General features: G+C 39.0%; 1 protein-coding gene across 2 annotated transcripts in view; it reads left to right on the forward strand.

Moving 5' to 3' along the window:
* Positions 1-25,086, forward strand: part of LOC124023901 (intraflagellar transport protein 74 homolog) — a 74,937-nt gene extending 49,851 nt beyond the window's left edge. For both annotated transcript variants that reach the window (XM_046338063.1, XM_046338064.1), the window contains 4 exons: positions 20,852-21,015; positions 24,157-24,282; positions 24,525-24,585; positions 24,775-25,086. In XM_046338063.1, coding sequence (XP_046194019.1) covers positions 20,852-21,015; positions 24,157-24,282; positions 24,525-24,585; positions 24,775-24,890 — 467 coding nt within the window. In that variant the 3' untranslated portion in view covers positions 24,891-25,086. The remainder of the gene's footprint in view (positions 1-20,851; positions 21,016-24,156; positions 24,283-24,524; positions 24,586-24,774) is intronic.
* The last annotated feature ends 794 nt before the right edge of the window (positions 25,087-25,880 follow it).

Genomic DNA, 25,880 nt, shown 5'->3' on the forward strand with positions numbered 1-25,880 from the left:
AATAACTAGGTGAGATACTGACAGAGAGAGTAAATAACTAGGTGAGATACTGACAGAGAGAGTAAATAACTAGGTGAGATACTGACAGAGAGAGTAAATAACTAGGTGAGATACTGACAGAGAGAGTAAATAACTAGGTGAGATACTGACAGAGAGAGTAAATAACTAGGTGAGATACTGACAGAGAGAGTAAATAACTAGGTGAGATACTGACAGAGAGAGTAAATAACTAGGTGAGATACTGACAGAGAGAGTAAATAACTAGGTGAGATACTGACAGAGAGAGTAAATAACTAGGTGAGATACTGACAGAGAGAGTAAATAACTAGGTGAGATACTGACAGAGAGAGTAAATAACTAGGTGAGATACTGACAGAGAGAGTAAATAACTAGGTGAGATACTGACAGAGAGAGTAAATAACTAGGTGAGATACTGACAGAGAGAGTAAATAACTAGGTGAGATACTGACAGAGAGAGTAAATAACTAGGTGAGATACTGACAGAGAGAGTAAATAACTAGGTGAGATACTGACAGAGAGAGTAAATAACTAGGTGAGATATTGACAGAGAGAGTAAATAACTAGGTGAGATACTGACAGAGAGAGTAAATAACTAGGTGAGATACTGACAGAGAGAGTAAATAACTAGGTGAGATACTGACAGAGAGAGTAAATAACTAGGTGAGATACTGACAGAGAGAGTAAATAACTAGGTGAGATACTGACAGAGAGAGTAAATAACTAGGTGAGATATTGACAGAGAGAGTAAATAACTAGGTGAGATACTGACAGAGAGAGTAAATAACTAGGTGAGATACTGACAGAGTTTAAATAACTAGGTGAGATACTGACAGAGAGAGTAAATAACTAGGTGAGATACTGACAGAGAGTAAATAACTAGGTGAGATACTGACAGAGAGAGTAAATAACTAGGTGAGATACTGACAGAGAGAGTAAATAACTAGGTGAGATACTGACAGAGAGAGTAAATAACTAGGTGAGATACTGACAGAGAGTAAATAACTAGGTGAGATACTGACAGAGAGAGTAAATAACTAGGTGAGATACTGACAGAGTAAATAACTAGGTGAGATACTAAATAACTAGGTGAGATACTGACAGAGAGAGTAAATAACTAGGTGAGATACTGACAGAGAGAGTAAATAAATAACTAGGTGAGATACTGACAGAGATACTGACAGAGAGTAAATAACTAGGTGAGTTTAAATTTAGTTGAGATACTGACAGAGAGAGTAAATAACTAGGTGAGATACTGACAGAGAGAGTAAATAACTAGGTGAGATACTGACAGAGAGTAAATAACTAGGTGAGATACTGACAGAGAGAGTAAATAACTAGGTGAGATACTGACAGAGAGAGTAAATAACTAGGTGAGATACTGACAGAGAGAGTAAATAACTAGGTGAGATACTGACAGAGAGAGTAAATAACTAGGTGAGACTGACAGAGTAAATAACTAGGTGAGATACTGACAGAGAGAGTAAATAACTAGGTGAGATACTGACAGAGAGAGTAAATAACTAGGTGAGATACTGACTAGGTGAGATACTGACAGAGAGTAAATAACTAGGTGAGATATGACAGAGAGTAAATAACTGACTGACAGAGAGTAAATAACTAGGTGAGATACTGACAGAGAGAGTAAATAACTAGGTGAGATACTGACAGAGAGAGTAAATAACTAGGGTGAGATACTGACAGAGAGAGTAAATAACTAGGTGAGATACTGACAGAGAGAGTAAATAACTAGGTGAGATACTGACAGAGAGAGTAAATAACTAGGTGAGATACTGACAGAGAGTAAATAACTAGGTGAGATACTGACAGAGAGAGTAAATAACTAGGTGAGATACTGACAGAGAGAGTAAATAACTAGGTGAGATACTGACAGAGAGAGTAAATAACTAGGTGAGATACTGACAGAGAGAGTAAATAACTAGGTGAGATACTGACAGAGAGAGTAAATAACTAGGTGAGATACTGACAGAGAGTAAATAACTAGGTGAGATACTGACAGAGAGAGTAAATAACTAGGTGAGATACTGACAGAGAGAGTAAATAACTAGGTGAGATACTGACAGAGAGAGTAAATAACTAGGTGAGATACTGACAGAGAGAGTAAATAACTAGGTGAGATACTGACAGAGAGAGTAAATAACTAGGTGAGATACTGACAGAGAGTAAATAACTAGGTGAGATACTGACAGAGAGAGTAAATAACTAGGTGAGATACTGACAGAGTAAATAACTAGGTGAGATACTGACAGAGAGAGTAAATAACTAGGTGAGATACTGACAGAGAGAGTAAATAACTAGGTGAGATACTGACAGAGAGAGTAAATAACTAGGTGAGATACTGACAGAGAGAGTAAATAACTAGGTGAGATACTGACAGAGAGAGTAAATAACTAGGTGAGATACTGACAGAGAGAGTAAATAACTAGGTGAGATACTGACAGAGAGAGTAAATAACTAGGTGAGATACTGACAGAGAGAGTAAATAACTAGGTGAGATACTGACAGAGAGAGTAAATAACTAGGTGAGATACTGACAGAGAGAGTAAATAACTAGGTGAGATACTGACAGAGAGAGTAAATAACTAGGTGAGATACTGACAGAGAGTAAATAACTAGGTGAGATACTGACAGAGAGAGTAAATAACTAGGTGAGATACTGACAGAGAGTAAATAACTAGGTGAGATACTGACAGAGAGAGTAAATAACTAGGTGAGATACTGACAGAGAGAGTAAATAACTAGGTGAGATACTGACAGAGAGAGTAAATAACTAGGTGAGATACTGACAGAGAGAGTAAATAACTAGGTGAGATACTGACAGAAGAGTAAATAACTAGGTGAGATACTGACAGAGAGTAAATAACTAGGTGAGATACTGACAGAGAGAGTAAATAACTAGGTGAGATACTGACAGAGAGTAAATAACTAGGTGAGATACTGACAGAGAGAGTAAATAACTAGGTGAGATACTGACAGAGTTTAAATAACTAGGTGAGATACTGACAGAGAGAGTAAATAACTAGGTGAGATACTGACAGAGAGAGTAAATAACTAGGTGAGATACTGACAGAGTTTAAATAACTAGGTGAGATACTGACAGAGAGAGTAAATAACTAGGTGAGATACTGACAGAGAGTAAATAACTAGGTGAGATACTGACAGAGAGAGTAAATAACTAGGTGAGATACTGACAGAGAGTAAATAACTAGGTGAGATACTGACAGAGAGAGTAAATAACTAGGTGAGATACTGACAGAGAGAGTAAATAACTAGGTGAGATACTGACAGAGAGAGTAAATAACTAGGTGAGATACTGACAGAGAGAGTAAATAACTAGGTGAGATACTGACAGAGAGAGTAAATAACTAGGTGAGATACTGACAGAGAGAGTAAATAACTAGGTGAGATACTGACAGAGAGAGTAAATAACTAGGTGAGATACTGACAGAGAGAGTAAATAACTAGGTGAGATACTGACAGAGAGTAAATAACTAGGTGAGATACTGACAGAGAGAGTAAATAACTAGGTGAGATACTGACAGAGAGAGTAAATAACTAGGTGAGATACTGACAGAGAGAGTAAATAACTAGGTGAGATACTGACAGAGAGAGTAAATAACTAGGTGAGATACTGACAGAGAGAGTAAATAACTAGGTGAGATACTGACAGAGAGAGTAAATAACTAGGTGAGATACTGAGAGGTGAGATACTGACAGAGAGAGTAAATAACTAGGTGAGATACTGACAGAGAGAGTAAATAACTAGGTGAGATACTGACAGAGAGTAAATAACTAGGTGAGATACTGACAGAGAGAGTAAATAACTAGAGTGACAGAGAGAGTAAATAACTAGGTGAGATACTGACAGAGAGAGTAAATAACTAGGTGAGATACTGACAGAGAGTAAATAACTAGGTGAGATACTGACAGAGAGTAAATAACTAGGTGAGATACTGACAGAGAGAGTAAATAACTAGGTGAGATACTGACAGAGAGAGTAAATAACTAGGTGAGATACTGACAGAGAGTAAATAACTAGGTGAGATACTGACAGAGAGTAAATAACTAGGTGAGATACTGACAGAGAGAGTAAATAACTAGGTGAGATACTGACAGAGAGAGTAAATAACTAGGTGAGATACTGACAGAGAGAGTAAATAACTAGGTGAGATACTGACAGAGAGTAAATAACTAGTAAATAACTAGGTGAGATACTGACAGAGAGAGTAAATAACTAGGTGAGATACTGACAGAGAGTAAATAACTAGGTGAGATACTGACAGAGAGAGTAAATAACTAGGTGAGATACTGACAGAGAGTAAATAACTAGGTGAGATACTGACAGAGAGAGTAAATAACTAGGTGAGATATTGACAGAGAGAGTAAATAACTAGGTGAGATACTGACAGAGAGAGTAAATAACTAGGTGAGATACTGACAGAGAGTAAATAACTAGGTGAGATACTGACAGAGTTTAAATAACTAGGTGAGATACTGACAGAGAGAGTAAATAACTAGGTGAGATACTGACAGAGTTTAAATAACTAGGTGAGATACTGACAGAGAGAGTAAATAACTAGGTGAGATACTGACAGAGAGTAAATAACTAGGTGAGATACTGACAGAGAGAGTAAATAACTAGGTGAGATACTGACAGAGAGTAAATAACTAGGTGAGATACTGACAGAGAGTAAATAACTACTGACAGAGAGAGTAAATAACTAGGTGAGATACTGACAGAGAGAGTAAATAACTAGGTGAGATATTGACAGAGAGAGTAAATAACTAGGTGAGATACTGACAGAGAGAGTAAATAACTAGGTGAGATACTGACAGAGAGAGTAAATAACTAGGTGAGATACTGACAGAGAGAGTAAATAACTAGGTGAGATACTGACAGAGAGAGTAAATAACTAGGTGAGATACTGACAGAGAGAGTAAATAACTAGGTGAGATACTGACAGAGAGAGTAAATAACTAGGTGAGATACAGAGAGAGTAAATGACAGAGAGTAAATAACTAGGTGAGATACTGACAGAGAGAGTAAATAACTAGGTGAGATACTGACAGAGAGAGTAAATAACTAGGTGAGATACTGACAGAGAGTAAATAACTAGGTGAGATACTGACAGAGAGAGTAAATAACTAGGTGAGATACTGACAGAGAGAGTAAATAACTAGGTGAGATACTGACAGAGAGAGTAAATAACTAGGTGAGATACTGACAGAGAGTAAATAACTAGGTGAGATACTGACAGAGAGTAAATAACTAGGTGAGATACTGTTTAAATAACTAGGTGAGATACTGACAGAGAGTAAATAACTAGGTGAGATACTGACAGAGAGAGTAAATAACTAGGTGAGATACTGACAGAGAGAGTAAATAACTAGGTGAGATACTGACAGAGAGGTGAGATACTGAAAGTAAATAACTAGGTGAGATACTGACAGAGAGAGTAAATAACTAGGTGAGATACTGACAGAGAGAGTAAATAACTAGGTGAGATACTGACAGAGTAAATAACTAGGTGAGATACTGACAGAGAGAGTAAATAACTAGGTGAGATACTGACAGAGAGAGTAAATAACTAGGTGAGATACTGACAGAGAGAGTAAATAACTAGGTGAGATACTGACAGAGAGAGTAAATAACTAGGTGAGATACTGACAGAGAGAGTAAATAACTAGGTGAGATACTGACAGAGAGAGTAAATAACTAGGTGAGATACTGACAGAGAGAGTAAATAACTAGGTGAGATACTGACAGAGAGAGTAAATAACTAGGTGAGATACTGACAGAGAGAGTAAATAACTAGGTGAGATACTGACAGAGAGAGTAAATAACTAGGTGAGATACTGACAGAGAGAGTAAATAACTAGGTGAGATACTGACAGAGAGAGTAAATAACTAGGTGAGATACTGACAGAGAGAGTAAATAACTAGGTGAGATACTGACAGAGAGAGTAAATAACTAGGTGAGATACTGACAGAGAGAGTAAATAACTAGGTGAGATATTGACAGAGAGAGTAAATAACTAGGTGAGATACTGACAGAGAGTAAATAACTAGGTGAGATACTGAGAGTAAATAACTAGGTGAGATACTGACAGAGTTTAAATAACTAGGTGAGATACTGACAGAGAGAGTAAATAACTAGAGGTGAGATACTGACAGAGAGAGTAAATAACTAGGTGAGATACTGTAAATAACTAGGTGAGATACTGAGAGAGTAAATAACTAGGTGAGATACTGACAGAGAGAGTAAATAACTAGGTGAGATACTGACAGAGAGTAAATAACTAGGTGAGATACTGACAGAGAGGGTAAATAACTAGGTGAGATACTGACAGAGTTTAAATAACTAGGTGAGATACTGACAGAGAGTAAATAACTAGGTGAGATACTGACAGAGAGAGTAAATAACTAGGTGAGATACTGACAGAGAGAGTAAATAACTAGGTGAGATACTGACAGAGAGAGTAAATAACTAGGTGAGATACTGACAGAGAGAGTAAATAACTAGGTGAGATACTGACAGAGAGAGTAAATAACTAGGTGAGATACTGACAGAGAGAGTAAATAACTAGGTGAGATACAGAAGAGTAAATGAGGTGAGATAGAGAGTAAATAACTAGGTGAGATACTGACAGAGAGAGTAAATAACTAGGTGAGATACTGACAGAGAGAGTAAATAACTAGGTGAGATACTGACAGAGAGAGTAAATAACTAGGTGAGATACTGACAGAGAGAGTAAATAACTAGGTGAGATACTGACAGAGAGAGTAAATAACTAGGTGAGATACTGACAGAGAGAGTAAATAACTAGGTGAGATACTGACAGAGAGAGTAAATAACTAGGTGAGATACTGACAGAGAGAGTAAATAACTAGGTGAGATACTGACAGAGAGTAAATAACTAGGTGAGATACTGACAGAGAGAGTAAATAACTAGGTGAGATACTGACAGAGAGAGTAAATAACTAGGTGAGATACTGACAGAGAGAGTAAATAACTAGGTGAGATACTGACAGAGAGAGTAAATAACTAGGTGAGATACTGACAGAGAGAGTAAATAACTAGGTGAGATACTGACAGAGAGAGTAAATAACTAGGTGAGATACTGACAGAGAGAGTAAATAACTATGAGAACTAGGTGAGATACTGACAGAGAGAGTAAATAACTAGGTGAGATATTGACAGAGAGTAAATAACTAGGTGAGATACTGACAGAGAGAGTAAATAACTAGGTGAGATACTGACAGAGAGAGTAAATAACTAGGTGAGATACTGACAGAGAGAGTAAATAACTGGTGAGATATGGTAGAAGTGAGATACTGACAGAGAGTAAATAACTAGTGAGATACTGACAGAGAGAGTAAATAACTAGGTGAGATACTGACAGAGAGAGTAAATAACTAGGTGAGATACTGACAGAGAGAGTAAATAACTAGGTGAGATACTGACAGAGAGAGTAAATAACTAGGTGAGATACTGACAGAGAGAGTAAATAACTAGGTGAGATACTGAGATAACTGACAGTAAATAACTAGTGAGTAAATAACTAGGTGAGATACTGACAGAGAGAGTAAATAACTAGGTGAGATACTGACAGAGAGTTTAAATAACTAGGTGAGATAAGAGTAAATAACTAGGTGAGATACTGACAGAGAGAGTAAATAACTAGGTGAGATACTGACAGAGAGAGTTTAAATAACTAGGTGAGATAGTAAATAACTAGGTGAGATACTGACAGAGAGTAAATAACTAGGTGAGATATTGACAGAGAGAGTAAATAACTAGGTGAGATACTGACAGAGAGAGTAAATAACTAGGTGAGATACTGACAGAGAGAGTAAATAACTAGGTGAGATACTGACAGAGAGAGTAAATAACTAGGTGAGATACTGACAGAGAGAGTAAATAACTAGGTGAGATACTGACAGAGAGAGTAAATAACTAGGTGAGATACTGACAGAGTAAATAACTAGGTGAGATACTGACAGAGAGAGTAAATAACTAGGTGAGATACTGACAGAGAGAGTAAATAACTAGGTGAGATACTGACAGAGAGAGTAAATAACTAGGTGAGATACTGACAGAGAGTAAATAACTAGGTGAGATACTGACAGAGAGAGTAAATAACTAGGTGAGATATTAAATAACTAGGTGAGATACTGACAGAGAGAGTAAATAACTAGGTGAGATACTGACAGAGAGAGTAAATAACTAGGTGAGATACTGACAGAGAGAGTAAATAACTAGGTGAGATACTGACAGAGAGAGTAAATAACTAGGTGAGATACTGACAGAGAGAGTAAATAACTAGGTGAGATATTGACAGAGAGAGTAAATAACTAGGTGAGATACTGACAGAGAGAGTAAATAACTAGAGGTGAGATATTGACAGAGAGAGTAAATAAAGGTGAGATACTGACAGAGAGAGTGAGATACTGACAGAGAGAGTAAATAACTAGGTGAGATACTGACAGAGAGAGTAAATAACTAGGTGAGATACTGACAGAGAGAGTAAATAACTAGGTGAGATATTGACAGAGAGAGTAAATAACTAGGTGAGATACTGACAGAGAGAGTAAATAACTAGGTGAGATACTGACAGAGAGAGTAAATAACTAGGTGAGATACTGACAGAGAGAGTAAATAACTAGGTGAGATACTGACAGAGAGAGTAAATAACTAGGTGAGATATTGACAGAGAGAGTAAATAACTAGGTGAGATACTGACAGAGTTTAAATAACTAGAGTAAATAACTAGGTGAGATACTGACAGAGAGAGTAAATAACTAGGTGAGATACTGACAGAGAGAGTAAATAACTAGGTGAGTGAGATTAAATGACAGAGAGAGTAAATAACTAGGTGAGATACTGACAGAGAGAGTAAATAACTAGGTGAGATACTGACAGAGAGAATAAAGTTGAGAACTAGTGAGATAATAACAGGTGAGATAGAGTAAATAACTAGGTGAGATACTGACAGAGAGTAAATAACTAGGTGAGATACTGACAGAGAGAGTAAATAACTAGGTGAGATACTGACAGAGAGAGTAAATAACTAGGTGAGATACTGACAGAGAGAGTAAATAACTAGGTGAGATACTGACAGAGAGAGTAAATAACTAGGTGAGATACTGACAGAGAGAGTAAAATAAAGGTGAGATACTGACAGAGAGAGTAAATAACTAGGTGAGATACTGACAGAGAGAGTAAATAACTAGGTGAGATACTGACAGAGAGAGTAAATAACTAGGTGAGATACTGACAGAGAGAGTAAATAACTAGGTGAGATACTGACAGAGAGAGTAAATAACTAGGTGAGATACTGACAGAGAGAGTAAATAACTAGGTGAGATACTGACAGAGAGAGTAAATAACTAGGTGAGAGAGAGTAAATAACTAGGTGAGATACTGACAGAGAGAGTAAATAACTAGGTGAGATACTGACAGAGAGAGTAAATAACTAGGTGAGATACTGACAGAGAGAGTAAATAACTAGGTGAGATACTGAGATACTGACAGAGAGAGTAAATAACTAGGTGAGATACTGACAGAGAGAGTAAATAACTAGGTGAGATACTGACAGAGAGAGTAAATAACTAGGTGAGATACTGACAGAGAGAGTAAATAACTAGGTGAGATACTAGAGAGAGTAAATAACTAGGTGAGATACTGACAGAGAGAGTAAATAACTAGGTGAGATACTGACAGAGAGAGTAAATAACTAGGTGAGATACTGACAGAGAGAGTAAATAACTAGGTGAGATACTGACAGAGAGAGTAAATAACTAGGTGAGATATTGACAGAGAGAGTAAATAACTAGGTGAGATATTGACAGAGAGAGTAAATAACTAGGTGAGATACTGACAGAGAGAGTAAATAACTAGGTGAGATACTGACAGAGAGAGTAAATAACTAGGTGAGATACTGACAGAGAGAGTAAATAACTAGGTGAGATACTGACAGAGAGAGTAAATAACTAGGTGAGATACTGACAGAGAGAGTAAATAACTAGGTGAGATACTGACAGAGAGAGTAAATAACTAGGTGAGATACTGACAGAGAGAGTAAATAACAGAGATAGAGAGTAAATAACTAGGTGAGATAATTGACAGAGAGAGTAAATAACTAGGTGAGATACTGACAGAGAGAGTAAATAACTAGGTGAGATACTGACAGAGAGTAAATAACTAGGTGAGATACTGACAGAGAGAGTAAATAACTAGGTGAGATACTGACAGAGAGAGTAAATAACTAGGTGAGATATTGACAGGTGAGATACTGACAGAGAGAGTAAATAACTAGGTGAGATATTGACAGAGAGAGTAAATAACTAGGTGAGATACTGACAGAGAGAGTAAATAACTAGGGGTGAGATACTGACAGAGAGTAAATAACTAGGTGAGATACTGACAGAGAGAGTAAATAACTAGGTGAGATACTGACAGAGAGAGTAAATAACTAGGTGAGATACTGACAGAGAGAGTAAATAACTAGGTGAGATATTGACAGAGAGAGTAAATAACTAGGTGAGATACTGACAGAGAGAGTAAATAACTAGGTGAGATACTGACAGAGAGAGTAAATAACTAGGTGAGATACTGACAGAGAGAGTAAATAACTAGGTGAGATACTGACAGAGAGAGTAAATAACTAGGTGAGATACTGACAGAGAGAGTAAATAACTAGGTGAGATACTGACAGAGAGAGTAAATAACTAGGTGAGATACTGACAGAGAGAGTAAATAACTAGGTGAGATACTGACAGAGAGAGTAAATAACTAGGTGAGATACTGACAGAGAGAGTAAATAACTAGGTGAGATACTGACAGAGTTTAAATGACAGAGAGAGTAAATAACTAGTGAGATACTGACAGAGAGAGCAAATAACTAGGTGAGATACTGACAGAGAGAGTAAATAACTAGGTGAGATACTGACAGAGAGAGTAAATAACTAGTGAATAACTAGGTGAGATACTGTAAATAACAGAGAGAGTAAATAACTAGGTGAGATACTGACAGAGAGAGTAAATAACTGACAGAGAGAGTAAATAACTAGGTGAGATACTGACAGAGAGAGTAAATAACTAGGTGAGATACTGACAGAGAGAGTAAATAACTAGGTGAGATACTGACAGAGAGAGTAAATAACTAGGTGAGATACTGACAGAGAGTAAATAACTAGGTGAGATACTGACAGAGAGAGTAAATAACTAGGTGAGATACTGACAGAGAGAGTAAATAACTAGGTGAGATACTGACAGAGAGAGTAAATAACTAGGTGAGATACTGACAGAGAGAGTAAATAACTAGGTGAGATACTGACAGAGAGAGTAAATAACTAGGTGAGATACTGACAGAGAGAGTAAATAACTAGGTGAGATACTGACAGAGAGAGTAAATAACTAGGTGAGATACTGACAGAGAGAGTAAATAACTAGGTGAGATACTGACAGAGAGAGTAAATAACTAGGTGAGATACTGACAGAGAGAGTAAATAACTAGGTGAGATACTGACAGAGAGAGTAAATAACTAGGTGAGATACTGACAGAGAGTAAATAACTAGGTGAGATACTGACAGAGAGTAAATAACTAGGTGAGATACTGACAGAGAGAGTAAATAACTAGGTGAGATACTGACAGAGAGTTAAATAACTAGGTGAGATACTGACAGAGAGAGTAAATAACTAGGTGAGATACTGACAGAGTTTAAATAACTAGGTGAGATACTGACAGAGAGAGTAAATAACTAGGTGAGATACTGACAGAGAGAGTAAATAACTAGGTGAGATACTGACAGAGAGAGTAAATAACTAGGTGAGATACTGACAGAGAGAGTAAATAACTAGGTGAGATACTGACAGAGAGAGTAAATAACTAGGTGAGATACTGACAGAGAGAGTAAATAACTAGGTGAGATACTGACAGAGAGAGTAAATAACTAGGTGAGATACTGACAGAGAGAGTAAATAACTAGGTGAGATAGGTGAGATACTGACAGAGAGAGTAAATAACTAGGTGAGATACTGACAGAGAGAGTAAATAACTAGGTGAGATACTGACAGAGAGAGTAAATAACTAGGTGAGATACTGACAGAGAGAGTAAATAACTAGGTGAGATACTGACAGAGAGAGTAAATAACTAGGTGAGATACTGACAGAGAGAGTAAATAACTAGGTGAGATACTGACAGAGTTTAAATAACTAGGTGAGATACTGACAGAGAGAGTAAATAACTAGGTGAGATACTGACAGAGTTTAAATAACTAGGTGAGATACTGTAAATAACTAGGTGAGATACTGAGAGTAAATAACTAGGTGAGATACTGACAGAGAGAGTAAATAACTAGGTGAGATACTGACAGAGAGAGTAAATAACTAGGTGAGATACTGACAGAGAGAGTAAATAACTAGGTGAGATACTGACAGAGAGTAAATAACTAGGTGAGATACTGACAGAGAGAGTAAATAACTAGGTGAGATACTGACAGAGAGAGTAAATAACTAGGTGAGATACTGACAGAGAGAGTAAATAACTAGGTGAGATACTGACAGAGAGTAAATAACTAGGTGAGATACTGACAGAGAGAGTAAATAACTAGGTGAGATACTGACAGAGTTTAAATAACTAGGTGAGATACTGACAGAGAGAGTAAATAACTAGGTGAGATACTGACAGAGAGAGTAAATAACTAGGTGAGATACTGACAGAGAGAGTAAATAACTAGGTGAGATACTGACAGAGAGAGTAAATAACTAGGTGAGATACTGACAGAGAGAGTAAATAACTAGGTGAGATACTGACAGAGAGAGTAAATAACTAGGTGAGATACTGACAGAGAGTAAATAACTAGGTGAGATACTGACAGAGAGAGTAAATAACTAGGTGAGATACTGACAGAGAGAGTAAATAACTAGGTGAGATACTGACAGAGAGAGTAAATAACTAGGTGAGATACTGACAGAGAGAGTAAATAACTAGGTGAGTGAGATAACTGACAGAGTTTAAATAACTAGGTGAGATACTAGAGTAAATAACTAGGTGAGATACTGACAGAGTTTAAATAACTAGGTGAGATACTGACAGAGAGAGTAAATAACTAGGTGAGATACTGACAGAGAGAGTAAATAACTAGGTGAGATACTGACAGAGAGAGTAAATAACTGACAGAGAGAGGTGAGATACTGACAGAGAGAGTAAATAACTAGGTGAGATACTGACAGAGAGAGTAAATAACTAGGTGAGATACTGACAGAGAGAGGTGAGATACTGACAGAGAGTAAATAACTAGGTGAGTAAATAACTAGGTGAGATACTGACAGAGAGAGTAAATAACTAGGTGAGATACTGACAGAGAGAGTAAATAACTAGGTGAGATACTGACAGAGAGTTTAAATAACTAGGTGAGATACTGACAGAGAGAGTAAATAACTAGGTGAGATACTGACAGAGTAAATAACTAGGTGAGATACTGACAGAGAGAGTAAATAACTAGGTGAGATACTGTAAATAACTAGGTGAGATACTGACAGAGAGAGTAAATAACTAGGTGAGATACTGACAGAGAGAGTAAATAACTAGGTGAGATACTGACAGAGAGAGTAAATAACTAGGTGAGATACTGACAGAGAGTTTAGGTGAGATACTGACAGAGAGAGTAAATAACTAGGTGAGTGAGATACTGACAGAGTTTAAATAACTAGGTGAGATACTGACAGAGAGAGTAAATAACTAGGTGAGATACTGACAGAGAGAGTAAATAACTAGGTGAGATACTGACAGAGAGAGTAAATAACTAGGTGAGATACTGACAGAGAGAGTAAATAACTAGGTGAGATACTGACAGAGAGAGTAAATAACTAGGTGAGATACTGACAGAGAGTAAATAACTAGGTGGTGAGTAAATAACTGACAGAGAGAGTAAATAACTAGGTGAGATACTGACAGAGAGAGTAAATAACTAGGTGAGATACTGACAGAGTTTAAATAACTAGGTGAGATACTGACAGAGAGAGTAAATAACTAGGTGAGATACTGACAGAGTTTAAATAACTAGGTGAGATACTGACAGAGAGAGTAAATAACTAGGTGAGATACTGACAGAGAGAGTAAATAACTAGGTGAGATACTGACAGAGAGAGTAAATAACTAGGTGAGATACTGACAGAGAGAGTAAATAACTAGAGTTTAAATAACTAGGTGAGATACTGACAGAGAGAGTAAATAACTAGGTGAGATACTGACAGAGTTTAAATAACTAGGTGAGATACTGACAGAGAGAGTAAATAACTAGGTGAGATACTAGGTGAGATACTGATACAGAGAGAGTAAATAACTAGGTGAGTAAATAACTAGGTGAGATACTGACAGAGAGAGTAAATAACTAGGTGAGATACTGACAGAGAGTAAATAACTAGGTGAGATACTGACAGAGAGTAAATAACTAGGTGAGATACTGACAGAGAGAGTAAATAACTAGGTGAGATACTGACAGAGAGAGTAAATAACTAGGTGAGATACTGACAGAGAGTAAATAACTAGGTGAGATACTGACAGAGAGTAAATAACTAGGTGAGATACTGACAGAGAGAGTAAATAACTAGGTGAGATACTGACAGAGAGAGTAAATAACTAGGTGAGATACTGACAGAGAGAGTAAATAACTAGGTGAGATACTGACAGAGAGTAAATAACTAGGTGAGATACTGACAGAGAGAGTAAATAACTAGGTGAGATACTGACAGAGAGAGTAAATAACTAGGTGAGATACTGACAGAGAGAGTAAATAACTAGGTGAGATACTGACAGAGAGAGTAAATAACTAGGTGAGATACTGACAGAGAGAGTAAATAACTAGGTGAGATACTGACAGAGAGAGTAAATAACTAGGTGAGATATTGACAGAGAGTAAATAACTAGGTGAGATACTGACAGAGAGAGTAAATAACTAGGTGAGATACTGACAGAGAGAGTAAATAACTAGGTGAGATACTGACAGAGAGAGTAAATAACTAGGTGAGATACTGACAGAGAGAGTAAATAACTAGGTGAGATACTGACAGAGAGAGTAAATAACTAGGTGAGATACTGACAGAGAGAGTAAATAACTAGGTGAGATACTGACAGAGAGAGTAAATAACTAGGTGAGATACTGACAGAGAGAGTAAATAACTAGGTGAGATACTGACAGAGAGAGTAAATAACTAGGTGAGTGAGTAAATAACTAGGTGAGATACTGACAGAGAGTTTAAATAACTAGGTGAGATACTGACAGAGAGAGTAAATAACTAGGTGAGATACTGACAGAGAGTTTAAATAACTAGGTGAGATACTGACAGAGAGAGTAAATAAATGAGAACTGACAGAGAGAGTAAATAACTAGGTGAGATACTGACAGAGAGAGTAAATAACTAGGTGAGATACTGACAGAGAGAGTAAATAACTAGGTGAGATACTGACAGAGAGAGTAACTAGGTGAGATACCACAGTTTAAATAAGATAAACTGACAGTAACTAGGTGAGATACTGACAGAGAGTAAATAACACAACAGATAAAGACTAGGTGAGTACCAGACTGACAGAGAGAGTAAATAACAACAGATAAAAGACTGAAAAAGACAGTACTAGACCACAACAGATAAAGACAGTACTAGACCACAACAGATAAAGACAGTACTAGACCACAACAGATAAAGACAGTACTAGACCACAACAGATAAAGACAGTACTAGACCACAACAGATAACAACAGATATAAAGACAGTACTAGACCACAACAGATAGACAGTACTAGACCACAACAAATAAAGACAGTACTAGACCACAACAACAGATATAGACAGTACTAGACCACAACAGATAGACAGTACTAGACCACAACAAATAAAGACAGTACTAGACCACAACAAATAAAGACAGTACTAGACCACAACAGATAAAGACAGTACTAGACCACAACAGATAAAGACAGTACTAGACCACAACAGATAAAGACAGTACTAGACCACAACAGATAAAGACAGTACCAGACCACAACAGATAAAGACAGTACTAGACCACAACAGATATAGACAGTACCAGACCACAACAGATAAAGACAGAGAGACAGTACTAGACCACAACAGATAAAGACAGTACTAGACCACAACAGATATAGACAGTACCAGACCACAACAGATAAAGACAGAGAGACAGTACTAGTCCACAACAGATAAAGACAGTACCAGACCACAACAGATAAAGACAGTACTAGACCACAACAGATATAGACAGTACCAGACCACAACAGATAAAGACAGTACCAGACCACAACAGATAAAGACAGATAAAGACAGTACTAGTCCACAACAGATAAAGACAGTACTAGACCACAACAGATAAAGACAGAGAGACAGTACTAGACCACAACAGATAAAGACAGTACTAGACCACAACAGATAAAGACAGTACCAGACCACAACAGATAAAGACAGAGAGACAGTACTAGACCACAACAGATAAAGACAGTACCAGACCACAACAGATATAGACAGTACCAGACCACAACAGATAAAGACAGAGAGACAGTACCAGACCACAACAGATAAAGACAGAGAGACAGTACCAGACCACAACAGATAAAGACAGAGAGACAGTACTAGACCACAACAGATAAAGACAGAGAGACAGTACCAGACCACAACAGATATAGACAGTACCAGACCACAACAGATAAAGACAGAGAGACAGTACCAGACCACAACAGATAAAGACAGAGAGACAGTACCAGACCACAACAGATAAAGACAGAGAGACAGTACCAGACCACAACAGATAAAGACAGAGAGACAGTACTAGTCCACAACAGATAAAGACAGAGAGACAGTACCAGACCACAACAGATAAAGACAGTACTAGACCACAACAGATAAAGACAGTACTAGACCACAACAGATATAGACAGTACTAGACCACAACAGATAGACAGTACTAGACCACAACAAATAAAGACAGTACTAGACCACAACAGATATAGACAGTACTAGACCACAACAGATAGACAGTACTAGACCACAACAAATAAAGACAGTACTAGACCACAACAAATAAAGACAGTACTAGACCACAACAGATAAAGACAGTACTAGACCACAACAGATAAAGACAGTACTAGACCACAACAGATAAAGACAGTACTAGACCACAACAGATAAAGACAGTACCAGACCACAACAGATAAAGACAGTACTAGACCACAACAGATATAGACAGTACCAGACCACAACAGATAAAGACAGAGAGACAGTACTAGACCACAACAGATAAAGACAGTACTAGACCACAACAGATATAGACAGTACCAGACCACAACAGATAAAGACAGAGAGACAGTACTAGTCCACAACAGATAAAGACAGTACCAGACCACAACAGATAAAGACAGTACTAGACCACAACAGATATAGACAGTACCAGACCACAACAGATAAAGACAGTACCAGACCACAACAGATAAAGACAGAGAGACAGTACTAGTCCACAACAGATAAAGACAGTACTAGACCACAACAGATAAAGACAGTACCAGACCACAACAGATAAAGACAGAGAGACAGTACTAGACCACAACAGATAAAGACAGTACCAGACCACAACAGATATAGACAGTACCAGACCACAACAGATAAAGACAGAGAGACAGTACTAGACCACAACAGATAAAGACAGTACCAGACCACAACAGATATAGACAGTACCAGACCACAACAGATAAAGACAGAGAGACAGTACCAGACCACAACAGATAAAGACAGAGAGACAGTACCAGACCACAACAGATAAAGACAGAGAGACAGTACTAGACCACAACAGATAAAGACAGAGAGACAGTACCAGACCACAACAGATATAGAGAGTACCAGACCACAACAGATAAAGACAGAGAGACAGTACCAGACCACAACAGATAAAGACAGAGAGACAGTACCAGACCACAACAGATAAAGACAGAGAGACAGTACCAGACCACAACAGATAAAGACAGAGAGACAGTACTAGTCCACAACAGATAAAGACAGAGAGACAGTACCAGACCACAACAGATATAGACAGTACCAGACCACAACAGATAAAGACAGAGAGACAGTACTAGTCCACAACAGATAAAGACAACAAATGATACTTCTCACTCCAGGACATAACAGGAGTCCTCTAGCTATAGAATGAAGGAAATGGGTGAGAGTTGATTCACTAAGTGTATCAGAGTATGGAATGGAATAGGATGCTATTTGGGATACACTCTATGTGCAACGGTCTGGTCAGGCTCCAGGCTCAGTAGCACTCTGTCAGCACAACAATGTTATTCTTCTAACAGGAAAAAAGAAACACCCAAATTAACATTCTGTCCACTGTCAAGTGTTATCAGAGTTCAGATGTAAGCTGATGTGACAGTTTACTGTGAACTTGTTTTCATGCACTCCTGTGTAATGGACCTCTGAGTAACTGTGTAGCTCAGTGTAATGGAACTCTGTGTAACTGTGTAGCTCAGTGTAATGGAACTCTGTGTAACTGTGTAGCTCAGTGTAATGGAACTCTGAGTAACTGTGTAGCTCAGTGTAATGGAACTCTGTGTAACTGTGTAGCTCAGTGTAATGGAACTCTGTGTAACTGTGTAACTCAGTGTAATGGAACTCTGTGTAACTCAGTGTAATGGAACTCTGTGTAACTGTGTAGCTCAGTGTAATGGAACTCTGTGTAACTGTGTAACTCAGTGTAATGGAACTCTGTGTAACTGTGTAACTCAGTGTAATGGAACTCTGTGTAACTCAGTGTAATGGAACTCTGTGTAACTGTGTAGCTCGGTGTAATGGAACTCTGTGTAACTGTGTAGCTCAGTGTAATGGAACTCTGTGTAACTCAGTGTAATGGAACTCTGTGTAACTGTGTAGCTCAGTGTAATGGAACTCTGCATAACTGTGTAACTGTGTAGCTCAGTGTAATGGAACTCTGTAACTGTGTAGCTCAGTGTAATGGAACTCTGTGTAACTCCGTGTAATGGAACTCTGTGTAACTGTGTAACTCAGTGTAATGGAACTATGTGTAACTGTGTAGCTCAGTGTAATGGAACTATGTGTAACTCAGTGTAATGGAACTCTGTGTAACTCAGTGTAATGGAACTCTGTGTAACTGTGTAGCTCAGTGTAATGGAACTCTGTGTAACTGTGTAGCTCAGTGTAATGGAACTCTGTGTAACTGTGTAGCTCAGTGTAATGGAACTCTGTGTAACTGTGTAGCTCAGTCTAATGGAACTCTGTGTAACTGTGTAACTCAGTGTAATGGAACTCTGTGTAGCTCAGTCTAATGGAACTCTGTGTAACTGTGTAACTCAGTGTAATGGAACTCTGTGTAGCTCAGTCTAATGGAACTCTGTGTAACTCAGTGTAATGGAACTCTGTGTAACTGTGTAGCTCAGTGTAATGGAACTCTGTATAACTGTGTAGCTCAGTGTAATGGAACTCTGTGTAACTGTGTAGCTCAGTGTAATGGAACTCTGTGTAACTGTGTAGCTCAGTGTAATGGAACTCTGTGTAACTGTGTAGCTCAGTGTAATGGAACTCTGTGTAACTGTGTAGCTCAGTGTAATGGAACTCTGTGTAACTCAGTGTAATGGAACTCTGTGTAACTCAGTGTAATGGAACTCTGTGTAGCTCAGTCTAATGGAACTCTGTGTAGCTCAGTCTAATGGAACTCTGTGTAACTCAGTGTAATGGAACTCTGTGTAACTGTGTAGCTCAGTGTAATGGAACTCTGTGTAGCTCAGTCTAATGGAACTCTGTGTAACTCAGTGTAATGGAACTCTGTGTAACTGTGTAGCTCAGTGTAATGGAACTCTGTGTAACTCAGTGTAATGTAGGCCTACTGTGACCAAAGGACGTTTGAAATGATACAATGACTATGATGTTACAGTTCAGACTGTCAGCTCTAAGGGTATTTTCATTCAAATCGGGTGAAACGTTTAGATATGTTTGTTCATGGTCGTCGTCGTCCCCCACCATTACAATAATAGGGGAGGTTAGCATTTTGGGGGGGGGCATGATATTTGTGCGTCTGTAACTTTCTCACTCATCATTGTTCACATTTATTTCAGGATTATCCGTGATCATGGTAATATCCACATTAATTAGAAACATTATATTATTATTTAGAATAACAGTGATTCCAAAATAACAATACATTATTAACCATTCATTTCTATTGGCCACAAAATGGTCTGAAACACAACCAAAACAAACAGCAATGAATCCACAACAAGTTTGTAGAGTCACACGCCTGATGAGGTGGAGGAGGATGAGGAGAAGGAAATCAATAAGGAAAAGAGGGAAGAGCGGGAACCTAGTGGTGTAGTTGACCCAGGTACATTATGTGTGTGTTATGAATATGGGACCAAATACTAAACTTTTTACTACTTTAATACACATAAGTTAATTTGTCCCGGGTACTTTTGGTCCTCTAAAATGGTGTTCACCCGATATGGATGAGAATACCCTCAAATGAAAGCTGCACTTTGACCTCATAGTCATTGTATCATTTCAAATCCACAGTGCTGGGAGTACAGAAGCCAACACACCAAACAATGTGTCACTGTCTCAATCCTGTTGAAGCTCACTGTATATATTAAATTGATCAAGTCTCGATGTCGCTTGAAATATGCCAATGATCTGTCTGTGATCTTCTTTTTTTAATGTGCTTGTCTATGTACGTCTGTCTGTCTTTTTGTCCTTCCGTCTCTGCGTGTCTCGTCCTCAACCGTCCCCCAGAGAACCACCGTCTGACCCTTGACCTGCAGAAGGTAGAGCAGCTGGAGAGTAAGATCAACACAGAGCTGACCAGCCTGAAGGACAGGATAGAGACCATGACTCAGGAGCTGGAGACGTACAGCAACCTGGACATTTTAAAGGCTGCTGGAGAGGACAAGAAGAAGGTACTGTCTGTCTGTCCGTTCGTCGGTCCGTCCGTCTGTCCGTCCGTCTGTTAATGTCAGAGTTACGGGAGGAAAGCACCTGTCTGTCTGTCCGTCCGTCTGTCTGTCGGTCCGCCCGTCTGTCTGTCTGTCTGTCTGTTAATGTCAGAGTTACGGGAGGAAAGCACCTGTCTGTCTGGTCTTGTCTTGTCTGGTCTTGTCTGGTCTTGTCTGGTCTTGTCTGGTCTTGTCTGGTCTGGTCTGGTCTTGTCTGGTCTGGTCTTGTCTTGTCTTGTCCTGTCCTTTCTGAGGTACAGACCTATGTTTGGAAAGTACACCTGACCTCAGCTATGGGCCTACAGAGTGTCTGTAGCAGAGCTGATGTAGGATCAGTTGCCTTTTAGAGTGTAACGAGTAAGATAATATGGATGAGGGGACCTGATCCTAGATCAGCACTGCCACTCTGCTTAATGAATACGGGCTCTGAAGTGTCACTCAGTGTGAGATTAGTGTGTGGACCAGGCTTTGACGGGATGCCCTCTGTGGAGGAGGGTCCATGAGGTTTAAGTTCACTGCAGCCCATTAAACATTTGTTGTTGTGTTTTTTTACATTTGAATGATTACGTTCACAGATAAACAGCTCAAATGAATACTCGCTCTCCATTTGGCAAATCTGACCATTTTATCCTCCCGATTTCCGGTTTACAAGCAAAAATTAAAGCAGGAAGTACCAGTGACTCGCTCGATATGGAAGTGGTCAGATGACGCGGATGCTACGCTACAGGACTAGCAGACTGGATTCATACAATGGCATTGAGGAGTATACCACCTCAGCCACCTGCTTCATCATAAAGAGCATCTACAATGTTGTCCCCACATTGACCATACGTACATATCCCGACCAGAAGCCATGGATTACAGCAAAATCCACACCAAGCTAAAGGCTAGAGCTGCTGCTTTCAAGGAGCGGGACTGTAAATCCGGGACTGAAATCCCACTACACCTTCAGATGAAGCATCAAACAGGAAAAGCGTCAATACAGGACTAAGATTGAATCCTACTACACCGGCTCTGACACTCATCAGATGTTGCAGGGCTTGAAAACTATCCCGGACTACAGCCGTGAGCTTCCCAGTGACGTGAGCCTACCAGACGAGCTAAATGCCTTTTATGGTCGCTTTAAGGCAAGCAACACTGAAGCATGCATGAGGGCACCAGCTGTTCCCGGACGACTATGTGATCACGCTCTCGGTAGCCGATGTGAGCCGATGTGACTAAGACTTTTAAACAGGTCAACATTCACAAAGCCCTGGGGCCAGACGGATTACCAGGACGTGTGCTCAAAGCATGCGCGGACTGGCAAGTGTCTAAACTGATATTTTCAACCTGTCCCTGACCAAGTTTGTAGTACCTACAGACTACCATAGACCACCATAGTCCCTGTGCCCAAGAAAGCGAAGGTAACCTGCCTAAATGATTACCACCCCGTAGCACTCACGTCGGTAGCCATGAAGTGCTTTGAAATGCTGGACTTCTGGAAAAGTTGGGCTGAACAGGCCCCCATTAACATCGATGAGGCTGTAGTGGAGCGGGTCGAGAGTTTCAAGTTCCTTGGTGTCCACATCACCAACGATCTATCATGGTCCAAACACACCAAGACAGTCGTGAAGAGGGCATGACAAAGACTATTCCCCTCAGGAGAATGAAAAGATTTGGCATGGGTCCTCAGATCCTCAGAAAAGTTCTACAGCTACACCATCGAGAGCATCCTGACCAGTTGCGTCACCGCCTGGTACGGCAACCGCTCGGCATCCGACCGCAAGGCGCCACCGAGGGCAGTGTTTACGGCCCAGTATATCGCTTGGGGCCAAGCTTCCTGACATCCTTCTTCCTGGTCCTTCTGTAGCTCAGTTGGTAGAGCATGGCGCTTGTAACGCCAGGGTAGTGGGTTCGATTCCAGGGACCTCCCATACGTAGAATGTATGCACACATGACTGTAAGTCGCTTTGGATAAAAGCGTCTGCTAAATGGCATATATTATTTATTATTATATTATATATTATATTATTATCCAGGACCTGTATACTAGGCCCAAAAATGGTCAAATACTCCAGTCACCCAATTCATAGACTGTTCTACCCTCTGTAGCGGGTGGCCTTAATCAAAATGGCCACCCGGACTATTTACATTGACCCCCCCCCCTTTGTTTTTACACTGATGCAACTCTCTGTTTATTATCTATACATAGTCACTTTATGTACGAAATGACTTGACTAACCTTCCCACGTTGACACTGTACTTTTTCTCTGACTATATTTTTTTACTTTAGTTTGTTTAGTAAATATTTTCTTTAAACCCTTTATTAAAACTGCATTGTTGGGTTAAGGGCTTGTAAGTAAAGCATTTCACCGTAAGGTCTACTTCACCCGTTTTGATTTGGATCACGTGAAAAATACATTTTTGATTTGATTGTGTTACATAGTTAATCGTGAACGCATTTTAAGATAACATTAAGACAACAGTCCTCTTTCAATGCCTTAGTGTCCGCAGGAAGCAGGATGTAATATTTAGTGAAAGAGCCCCACATCTGTGGCAGAGGTCTCATGGCATAGTCCCTGTAAGATCACGTCGCTAATGGCAACCAGCGACAGTGTTATCGTTGAGGGAGTTTACCAATGGGAACAACTTGGTAGAGCTTACAAGGAAACGTAAAAGCATCCTCCTCTACAGGCATCACAAAGCGACTCTCTCCTTTAAACAGGAAACACATTCTCTGAGAGATTTGACACCAGGAAGTCATGTTTCTTCCACTGACTCAGTCTGAGAAACACAAGTTTTAGTTTCAACCAATGAAGAAAGGGGTGTAACCAATGATTGGTTGACCCACTTCATCTGCTTAAACATCCGTAAGATATTTTTTCAGTAAATCCTTGTTTTATTACCCCACCAGAGCTGTGTATCTGAAATATACGGCTATTCACTATCTGAGCTGATGATTTGCAGTGGTAGCTCTACTAACACCATAACGAGTGTTGAATGGATGGATGAATGGATGGATGAATGAATGGATGGATGAATGAATGGATGAATGAATGGATGGATGAATGGATGGATGAATGAATGAATGGTAGTTGATCTAAGTTGTTGTCTATTGTCCTATAGAGGCTGCAGGAGGACAGAGTATCCCTGGCCCAGAGGAGAGACAGCTTTCACAAGGTCATGCAGAAGATGAATGAGGTGTATGAAGCTCTGAAAACACAGCTACAGGACAATGAGACACATGCTCAGGTACAGAGAGCATACTGACTACAGACTAGTATGGAGGTTAGCCTGGTGTCTGATCTGTTCATGCTATTAGCCAACAACCATGGTAGTTGCCAGGCTAGGCTAACTTGATGTGGCCTGTCTATTGCCTTTCACGAACACTCATGATGTCATAATAACTTTGGAGCTTGAAGATTCCTTGAGCGTTTCTTGCCTGTTTTTTTTTTTCCCCTCTCAACCAACCACTGTTTTATGTTGGTTTTCAGCTGACCAATCTGGAGAGGAAGTGGCAACATCACGAGCAGAACAACTTCGTCATGAAAGAGTGTATCCTTGTGTTTTGATTGGACACAATCAAGTTCCATTACAGGACTGAATCAATAGGTTGGTGTCTGTCACAGGCAGAATGGATCTGTGGAATCTATACATTACAGGACTGACAATGGTAGACGTAATATCCCCAAATGGGGGGACATGTTGTATAAACCAAAGTTTCCTTGACTCCTACATCTCCAGTCATCGCCTCTAAGGGTATGGAGAGCGACTACCGTCCGGTGGTGAAGACTGTCTCCAAGCAGCTGGCAGAGTACAACAAGATCCTCATAGACACCCTACAGGGAACCAAGATCTAGGAACTGACTCGGGAACAAGGACAGCTTCCTCTCTCTGGAGGCAGTCTCCATGTCCCAATTCCTGCATCAACCCCTCTGTCATACACTACCATTCAATAGTTTGGGGCCACTTAGAAATGTCCTTATTTTTTAAAGAAAAGCCTTCTTTTTATTGTCCATTAAAATAACATCAAATTGATCAGAAATACAGTTAGACATTGTTAATGTTGTAAATGACTGTTGTAGCTGGAAATGGCAGATTTTTCATGGAATATCTACATAGGCGTACAGAAGAAAAACCTTTTGAAATTATGTTAGCACAGCTGTAAACTGTTGTTCTGATTAAAGAAGCGATAAAACTGGCCTTTAGACTTCTTTTGCCCATCTTAATCGTTTCTTTTTATTGGCCAGTCTGAGATATGGCTTTTTCTTTGCAACTCTGCCTAGAAGGCCAGCTTCAGATTCTTGGCAATTTCTCACATGGAAAAGCCTTCATTTCTCAGAACAAGAATAGACTGACGAGTTTCAGAAGAAAGTTCTTTGTTTCTGGCCATTTTGAGCCTGTAATCGAACCCCCAAACGCTGATGCTCCAGATACTCAACTAGTCTAAAGAAGGCCAGTTTTATTGCTTCTTTAATCAGAACAACAGTTTACAGCTGTGCTAACATAATTGCAGAAGGGTTTTCTAATGATCAATTAGCATTTTAAAATGATCAACTTGGATTAGCTAACACAACGTGCCACTGGAACACAGGAGTGATAGTTTCTGATAATGGGCCTCTGTACGCCTATGTAGATATTCCATAAAAAATCTGTTTCCAGCTGCAATAGTCATTTACAACATTAACAATGTCTACAGTGTATTTCTGATCAATTTGATGATATTTTAATGGACAAAATGTTGATTTTCTTTCAAAAACAAGGACATTTCTTATTGACCCCAAACGATTGTGTACGTATGGGTTGAGATAGATAGATAGATAGATAGATAGATAGATAGATAGATAGAT

This window comes from Oncorhynchus gorbuscha, unplaced genomic scaffold (genome assembly GCF_021184085.1).
Source record: "Oncorhynchus gorbuscha isolate QuinsamMale2020 ecotype Even-year unplaced genomic scaffold, OgorEven_v1.0 Un_scaffold_1716, whole genome shotgun sequence".
Classification (NCBI taxonomy): Eukaryota; Metazoa; Chordata; class Actinopteri; order Salmoniformes; family Salmonidae; genus Oncorhynchus; species Oncorhynchus gorbuscha.